Genomic DNA, 9,747 nt, shown 5'->3' on the forward strand with positions numbered 1-9,747 from the left:
AAGTTGGTGTTGACATTCACAACTATTTGCGCATGTACAAGTTAATTGTTCTTATTAGAATATCAAAGTTGTTTTATGAATAGGAAAAAATCGATGCGAAAATTATTTGGGGGCAGGAATTTCAAATGTTGAGAAATGTACATTGAATATTGATAAAGCAAAACAAAGATTTTCGTTACCGTATAAGGTCAAAATCGATCATGCCCGCTTGGTTAGTACCTATATCCGGTGTACTGATGATACACGGTGAAAATGGACAATTTTAGAGAAACAAAATTTATTCTATTCGAACTATTTGATATTCATTTAGTTTTATTCTGTTTTACAGCTAATCATAGTACATCAATTATAGAAGCGTAGCGATTCTGAAGTTAGCGGTAACAACCAACCTTCCAACCGTCGTTAGGTTGTATTGAGTATATCTTCCGATTCTGATTGGGGGAATACAGGGTGTTCTTTCTTCTGTTGATTTGGCAATAAATCATGTTCGCTTTTCTGTTGATTTTGGGAATAAAGGATGAACGCTTTTGTGTTGATTTGGGGAATAAAGGTTATTCGCTTTTTTTTATTTGGGGAATGAAGTATGTTTACTTTTCTGCTGATTTGAGAAATAAAGAGTTTTCGCCCTTCTGTTGATTTAGGGAATAAAGTATATTTGCTCTTTTGTTGACTTTGGGAATAAATGGTGTTCGATCTTAGGTTGATTTTGGAATAAAAAATGTTAACTCTTCTGTTGATTTTTAAAATATAAAGGATGTCTGTTGTTCTTTTGATTTTGGGAATAAAGGATGTATGCTATTCTGTGGATTTGGAGATTGGCGGATATCTGCTGTTCTGTTGATTTGAGCAATTAAGGATGTTCGCTCGTCTATTGATCTTGGGAATGAAATATGTTTGTTTTTCTGTTGATTTTAGGAAGAAAGAATGTCATCTTTTCTGTTGATTAAGGGTATAAACGACGTTTGCTCTACTGTTGCTTTGGGTAATAAAGGGTTTTCGGTTTTCTGTTGATTTTGTGTTTAAAGAATGTTTACTCATCTGTTGATTTAGGGAATATTGTTTTAGCTGTTCTGTTGATTTGGGGAATACAAAATGTTTTCAAAAAGACTACATACAGAAATATTTATGTTTGTTTTGAAAAGAATTTGTGTTGACTCCTTTTTTGCTCTATCTGGCTCGGTCTCGGATGCGCTGCATAAGATATCATTTGTCATTGAATGATTTTTTTCAAAGATTAATTTAGACAATATGACAAAGTTTCTATCTTTGATCATGCTGATAGACATGCGACATTTATTTTCCACACAACTCTTCTCAATGGCTTTTTTTTTTATAAATTTGTTCCCATAATTCAATTGACTTTTGGAAAGATACCAAGTGACCTCGAAATGACGAATTTACATAACAAAACAAGTTATCATTGCAATCTTTGATCAATTGGCTTTCATATGATTGTATTTTGGCCAGCGTTTGACTGTTGGTGCAAATGCAGATTTCAATTTGACGTTTGTCCTGGGTTTTGTTTTAATGAATGTAATCCTGGTATATAAGATGAGTTTATTTACCATATATTAAACTGTCCTTTAATCAATTTAATTAATCAACAAATGGTTTGCAACATCCGAAACGATTCTTTTAACCAATGACTAAATCAACACCTAGATGATGACACTATAAGAAGTCATTATTTTAATAAATAAATGAATCACTCAAAAATAACACTATCGATAATGGGTTTTTATTCAATCTGTCATACCGGCACCTTCTATAATATTTTTGACCAATTCGGTTTTGCTCACTTTTGAAGGTCATATAGTTAATGTTAACATTCATTGGATATCATGTGAGGATTGGGAATTTAGAAGAGACATATTGAACGTTATGGCCCCAAACATAAAAAATATTGCTTAGCTAAGGGAGAATGTTTGTGTTGACGTCTGTAACACCCAATCGAAGCACCACAGCCCCTCTCTTTAGTTTATTCCAGAATAATCTGAAATTGATTGGTTGACAGGTTTATCTCTTTAAATGACCGTTTATTTATGCTAATTGTTTTCTGTAGGTTATTTCTCTCTTTAGCAATCACACGACATCGTCTAAAACATGAATAAATTAAGAGAGGTAAACAAAAAATAACACTAAATAATTTTATTCTGATTATTTTTCTGAAATGAATTTTATCAGCAAAACATGCATGTTTATCATGTTTATGCCTGTATTACAAAATATACGATATGTAAATCATAACAATAAAAAATAGTAACAGTGAATATATATATATATTCATTTAACATTAATAATAACATATATTTTTTATCACATTAAACTTTCAGACTCCACTTACATTTTATCGATAACAATTTTTATGGAATGATTTTTTTTTGTTTGATAAATGTACAACAATGTGAGTATAAGCTCTATAATTAATTGTGGTCACATGACAACTCTAAATACTTATTACTACAAATAAAAACCGAATGCAGGGGACTGCTGTATTGAAAAGGAATGGCGCTTCTTGGGAATGCTCCAAATATATAAAAATATTACCTGACAGAAGAATCTGATGATATCGTTTTTAAATGGTATAATCCAAAATAGATTTGCGTATTACATGTAATTAAAAGAACACATGTTGATCCAGTTATAGAAAAAACATAATAAAATTCAGAAAAATTTAAATAAATATATCAATTTGTAATAATTTGTTTCACTTTTTATGTTTGTATGTGTAAGTCACATTTGTGTTTGGTTGCGTCTTGAAATTGAGCCACATAATATCCAATTTGATTTAAGTTAAATTTAACAAATATGCTTTTTTTTCATGAAAAATTAATTTACATGCGTATTATAAAAAAAACAGCAAAAAAGAAAGTCAGTAATCCCACTACACAAGAAATAAAAAAGCATAACAATAAATATAAAACATTAGCAGATACTTGTGTACAGTGTAATCACGTAAAATATGGAACATACAGGATGAAAATCATGATAAAAAAAAGAATCCTCTGACAGTCTCATAAAATTCCACTATACTGACAATAACATGTGATGAAAACCTGCAGATATAAACACCAAAAAAAAATTACATAATAGGGGTACAGCAGTCAACATTTTGTTCTAATCTTAATAAAAAATAAAAGTAAATAGATTAACGGAGAAAAACACAATGGCATATAAACAAAGCTCATAGACAAAAATGAAAGACAAGAGAATACAAAAAACGAACATACAGCATTAAAATAAAATCTAGATGGAAGATACTACATGAAAATCATAACAAGACACAAATGTTAAACATGGAAGATATACATATAATCAATATAAGATTTAAACAAAAACTGTTAACTTAGGCAGATACAACAGGAAAATCACGATAAGACAAACACTATAATATGGACGATACAGCATGAAATTTATAATAACACAAACCCAGTTACTGTATAAAAGGAAAAATACTGCATAAAAATCTGTTAAATATGAAAAATGCAGCTTGAAAATCTTTAAACATGTTGAGAGACAGAAACTATAAAACATGGATGATAAAGCATAAAAATCATAGTAAGATAAAAACTGTAAGATATGAAAGATACAGCATGAAAATCATAATGAATCAAAATTGTAAAATATGGGTGGCATGTGATGTACAGCGTTAACATAATAAAAAGACTAACACTGTTAAGTATTGGCTATACAGCATTAAAATCCTTATAAAACAAAAAATGTTAAGCAAGAAACTATTTATAAAATATCAAATTACACAGCATAAAAAAAAATCAAACTAAAAAGGTCAAATATGAGATATACAGTTTGCAATGATAGATCGATATTGTTTTTCCATTGTTCATGTTGTTGCACATGTATGATAATATTAATTGTATTGTTTAGTTACAAAAGAAATATCATAGATACCAGTATTGCAATGTTTGCATTTGCGCGAGATGCATGGTTCGTCTACACACGACTCATTAGTGACGCTCGAATGAAAAAAAGGGAAAAAAGGACAAGATAAAGTACGAAGTTGAAGAGCATTTAAAACCAAGAGTTCTTAAACGTTTTCCGAATTAAAACTTAGGTAATGGATTCCTGAGATAGAAAAGCATTATCAAATATGTTTTTCCTTCTTCATGTATTCTTTAACAATATCTACTATAGAGATATGTCCATTATCTGTTGCAATGGTTAAAGGAGATTTCCCATCAAGTTTACATATCTGTGTATCTGCCCCTTTATCTAACAATAAACGTACAATATCCTGATGTCCTACTTCACATGCAAAAAATAAGGGTGTAGTGCTGTCTTCTTTTGTCAGGTTGATGTTAGCATTGTGGTCCATAATGCAATGAACTATATCGGTCCTACCCATAAAACAGGCTATGTGTAATGGAGAGGAACCAGCTACTACATCAAAGGCATAATCTACTGACTTCTTACTGACGTAGTCTATTACACGTGATGATGAACTCTGTACAAGGCTATCGAATATGCTTTGTTTTATTTTTCCTAAAGTTACAGTTGGGTGATTCTTTATCATTTCTGCTATATACTGTTTACTATAGATACATATATTAGAGTCAGCATTCTTCTCTAAAAGTAACTGTGTTATCTCAATGTTTCCATACAGTGCACTGAAATATAAAGCATTACCTCCAACATATGTCTGGACATTAATGTCTGGTTTATGTTTCATTAATGGCTGGACAAGACTCGGATTGTTACTGATACTGATGTTATTATTGACATATGACGTACTCAGTGGTGTATTGTCACATGGAACAGGATTCCTCTCTAACAGTAATCTAACTATGTCGGTATGTCCACATATACTTGCCATTATCAGAGGAGTAGATCCACCCTTGTCACATAGATTAACATTAGGATTCCTCTCTAACAGTAACTTTACTATATCAGTACGTCCTTGCTGACTTGCCTGTAACAGAGGACTACAGCCATCATTGTCACATAGATTAACATCAGGATTCCTCTCTAAAAGTAATTTTACTACATCAGTATGTCCTCCATCACTTGCCTGTAACAGAGGACTACAGCCATCATTGTCACATAGATTAACATCAGGATTCCTCTCTAAAAGTAATTTTACTACATCAGTATGTCCTCCATCACTTGCCTGTAACAGAGGACTCAAGCCATCATTGTCACATAGATTAACATCAGGATTTCTCTCTAACAGTAACTTTACTATATCAGTATGTCCTCCATCACTTGCCTGTAACAGAGGACTACAGCCATCATTGTTACATAGATTAACATCAGGATTTCTCTCTAACAGTAACTTTACTATATCGGTATGTCCTCCATAACTTGCCTGTAACAGAGGACTGCGGCCATCCTTGTTACATAGATTAACATTAGGATTCCTCTCTAACAGTAACTTTACTATATCAGTATGTCCTTCGTGACTTGCCATTAACAGTCCACAAACATCATCATCTCTACATTGATCTACATCCACATCCTTACATAACAACCACTTCACTATTTTAGTATAACCATGATAACAATTCCATATCAGTGGAGTATTTCCTGATGCAAAGCTCTCCTTGAGTTCAAATGCATCCTTGGTATTGGCTAATGTGACTTGCATTGATGTCTCACGCTGTTCTAAGTTTTCTAATAACTTTTGTCTAAATGATGACACTTCCATGTTTTTGGCACTGAACACAACTGACACCTTTCCTGCTAACCAGTCCTTGATAAATCTTTGTAAATACAATTCTAAATAATCGTCTGGTATTTCAATAATGAAATCTATGTTACCTGTCTTATCATCTGGTGATTTCTGCCAAATTAAACGTTCATGTACTAAATAACTATCACCATGCTCTATTAAACATTCTATCATTTTTTTACCAAAGTAATGAGCGAGGAAGTCAAAAAGTTTATCATGCACAGTTCTATAAACACCATTATGTTTATATATAAACGTACCATCTAGAGTGTCAAGTGCTTTCTTTAATCTTGCCTTCGATGTTCCTCTGTTGATATCACAAGCATCACATGTGTCTTCTATGATATGTCGTTGTGCATCTGTCACTTTACCCTCGAACCATTTTTCCTCTAGAAGATTATTAAAGAAAACACATAAAGCAAGACTACATATCTTATAGTTCCCGTCATCACCATGCTCACACAATATGTCTAGCTCACTTTTATATACATCAAACGGATTTTTGAAGTATTCTTTAACGTTTACGTATTTTTGTTTATTATATAACGAACATAAGAGTGGAAAGAAATCACAGTTTTGAGATACATCATCGATATATTCAAAATTCGTACCAATATAGGTTTTTGCTATGACTGTTTTTTCCGCAGACGTAAGACCTAACTTATTAGATACTAAATTACATTCACAGGATTTAAAAGATGATAATATATTAAACTTTTCATCTTTATAGACTTGTAACCTACATGATGCAATAATCTTACAACATTTGTCTGCAATTATTCTGTCAATCACAGGTAGCAGTTGTTTCCAGATATCAATCTGTTGTTGGCTGGCCGTGAAATTTCCACAAATATCATCAACAATGAAAACTGTATGTTTACCAGGCTGATAATAAGTCTTTATATCTGTTGGTACTTCCACTGGTATGATAAAGTATCCTTTCTTCTCTAAATCAAGTGCTATATGTCTACAGATAAAAGATTTCCCAACTCCGGATGGGCCAGTTAAAGTTACGCAACTGTTTTTCTGTAAACATTCACTGACATAATCACTTGCTCCTGTAGAAACAAACATCTCATTTTTTTTTCGCCAGTCTGTTATTGTATTTGTTATCTGATCTATATAAAAAAAAGATAAGCGATAAATTATGTTTCTTTGATACATGTATGACATGACTTCGTACTCATACATCCCGTCATTGTGTTATTGTACTATTGTAAAATTGTGTATTCTTGTCATTAATCTTTGCTAAAACTGCAGGTCTATATATATAATTGTTTGCTTCTTTGTTACATATTGGTTTGTTTCTATAGTGATACAAATTCTAAAATGTAAAAAAAGAAGATGTGGTATGATTGTCAATGAGACAACTATCTACAAAAGACCAAAATGACACCAACATTAACAACTACAGGTCACCGTACGGTCTTTAACAATGAGTAAAGCCAATACCACAAAGTCAGCTATAAAAGGCCCCGATAAGACAATTTAAAACAATTCAAACGAGAAAACTAACGGCCTTATGTATGTAAAAAAATGAACGAAAAACAAATATGTAAAACATAAACAACGACAACCACTGAATTACAGGCTCCTGACTTGGGACAGGCACATACATAAATAATGTGGCGGAGTTAAAAATGTAAGCGAGATCTCAACCCTCCCCTAACCTGGGACAGTGGTATAACAGTACAACATAAGAACAAACTATACAAATCAGTTGAAAAGGTGAACAATGTTGACCGCTGTACCCCTATATTTAATATTTTTACCTATTCTGTCTATATTTGTTGTGTTCCCACATCGTTGTTAATATATGAGATTTTGGTGTGACTGTGGTACACGTGAGATGTTTAGCTAGCCGAAAACCCAAATGTTATTCATCATTTTTTACATAAGAGATAAACTTAACATGTCAAGAATACATGATGTGTTTACGATTTTGATTTTGCCATTTGATAAGGGACTTTCCTTTTTGAATTTTCTCGAAGTTCAGCTTTTGTTTTGTGATTCTACTTATTACTATCTCAAATTAATCATTCGAATGATTTAATAGAAAACAATGTCAGTTTTGAAAATATCAGATTACTAAATAGAAGTTATAAACATGATAAAATTGAGGAAAAATAAATTATGCACGAGCGGTAAATTCAACGTTGTCCTTTGTTTTTTGATAAAGTGACTTCATCAGACTTTTTAAGATCACATAAATGTTTATATACTACTGTCACATTTGGTTCCTCTTGTTTCTTTCTTCATTATATTTTTGTTTGGCTTAGTCAAAATCATTCCACAATATTGCCACTACTGGTTAAGAAAATGAGTCGGAGGCCAGTCTTCTTCATACTCAAAGATTGACTTTTTTCAATATTTTGAGTTCGTATTTATGTTTCTTTAATAGTATCAAACATTCGTAAAAGCGTAGGATACGAGATTGGTAAAAGTATCTACAGTTTTCAACAACTATGTATGCATAATATAGAAGTATTAAAGAACAATATCATGAATATAGGGGAAAAGTTTTGTACCTAGATGATCTCATAATCTCTAAAATTAACTGGCCATCCTGTTGGTGAGTGGACATTCAATTTTTAGCATCATTTATCAAGTATATAGATAGTCTCATCCTAAAGCTATAATATAATTGATTATATTTATGAAAAGCCAGTTATTTTTTTGAAATTGTTAGTTTAACGGTATATTGATTATTATGGCGATATTCGTGTGCGCATTTACAAATGATTCAGGTCCAACTGTTTCGTGTTTGTACGAAGTCTAGATATCTTGGGAATGTAATATTTTTGCAAATCTAGTTTGTTTTATGGAGAAGTCCAGCTCGGCTGTCCAATATGTTTGAATATACCTATACACTTACCATATAAAATTCTTAAAACATGATAGCTTACCTCTAATGTTCATAGGAATACTTTCTCGCTGCGCATCTTGAACGTTTGTATCCAATAACTGTTGTGTACAATCTAAATTTGTATTTCTTTCTGAAAAAAGTACATAAATTTGTTCATACCGTAAGAGACTATTGTTTACAATTTTTGTTTTACAACATATAGTTGATACTGGTTGCATTTAACATTATATATCCAATACAAATTACTTTTACATGAACTATCTGATATTGATAACACGTATCACCTGATTTCGGAAACTTTTCAAATTTCCCCATTACATACCTGATGGCAATTATATTGTACATCAGTTATCTAAAATTATATTATACTCTATATCAGATACCAATAACTGTATCAACAAAAAAGGCACAGAGATAAAACAAAACATCAGGAAAAATGAAAGACAAAAATTCCAAATTATCCATAGCACACCAACACGATCACAGGATGTACAAGTATAGATTTACGCCATGAGTACAATCAACGACAGACTAAACAGTAAAGGTTAAACAAAATATACTAGGACATAAAAAGGACTTTAGCGGTAAGTTAGATGAACAAAAACGAGCTGCAAGCTCTTGACTATCAACTGGTTTAAGCAATGTATATTCCATATGCAGTTAAGTTAGTATATTGCTAATAAGTAGGACAATTTACCTTGACTTTTGTTTCTTTTTTTCCAGCAGTAAATAGAAACAGCAACAACCACCATCACAGTAGTAGTCCCAGTTATAATAAAAGCTCTGAAATTTATTAAAAAAGACATATACAACATTATATCATTTAAGATTTGTATTAAATGTTCACATAACCTGTATTAAAAGCATAATCTAAAAAATGAAACAAAAATGTGGAATGATTGCAATGAAAACAATTTACCATCTGCGAAGTAATGTCATCAAAGTCAACAACTATAGGTCACTGTGCAGCCTTCAACCATATGGAAATCTGAGGTATAAAACAATAACAAAATCGACAAAAAACAAATATTATATACAGCAATTATAAAAACGTGCTAGCTAGTATCATTGTACAATGGTATTTTTCAAATATTTGTCATCATTTTGATTTGTGAAAAAGGATGAATGATTTAGGTTGAGGGGCTAAGAATAAAATCATTCAATGAAAAAAAATGTTTCTCTTTCGTAATTCATT

At 31.5% G+C, this 9,747-nt stretch overlaps 1 protein-coding gene and 1 long non-coding RNA gene across 2 annotated transcripts; both read right to left on the reverse strand.

Moving 5' to 3' along the window:
- Nucleotides 1-2,194: 2,194 nt before the first annotated feature.
- LOC143052925 (uncharacterized) lies at nucleotides 2,195-5,618 on the reverse strand. The gene has a single exon (XM_076226094.1). The coding sequence runs from the start codon at nucleotides 5,600-5,602 to the stop codon at nucleotides 4,103-4,105; it is 1,500 nt and encodes a 499-aa protein (XP_076082209.1). The 5' UTR covers nucleotides 5,603-5,618; the 3' UTR covers nucleotides 2,195-4,102.
- A 6-nt stretch (nucleotides 5,619-5,624) lies between these two features.
- Nucleotides 5,625-9,338, reverse strand: LOC143052926 (uncharacterized). The gene is made up of 3 exons (XR_012971297.1): nucleotides 9,250-9,338; nucleotides 8,593-8,682; nucleotides 5,625-6,804 (listed from the first exon to the last, which is right to left on the reverse strand). It is a non-coding gene; the product is annotated as an uncharacterized LOC143052926 (long non-coding RNA).
- Nucleotides 9,339-9,747: the final 409 nt, after the last annotated feature.

The sequence above is a fragment of the Mytilus galloprovincialis genome, chromosome 11 (genome assembly GCF_965363235.1).
Source record: "Mytilus galloprovincialis chromosome 11, xbMytGall1.hap1.1, whole genome shotgun sequence".
NCBI lineage: Eukaryota > Metazoa > Mollusca > Bivalvia > Mytilida > Mytilidae > Mytilus > Mytilus galloprovincialis.

What these genes read in the sequence shown, in the direction of transcription:
- LOC143052925 (XM_076226094.1), bottom strand. Translation starts at nt 5,602, where the DNA reads ATGCAAGTCACATTAGCCAATACCAAGGATGCATTTGAACTCAAGGAG.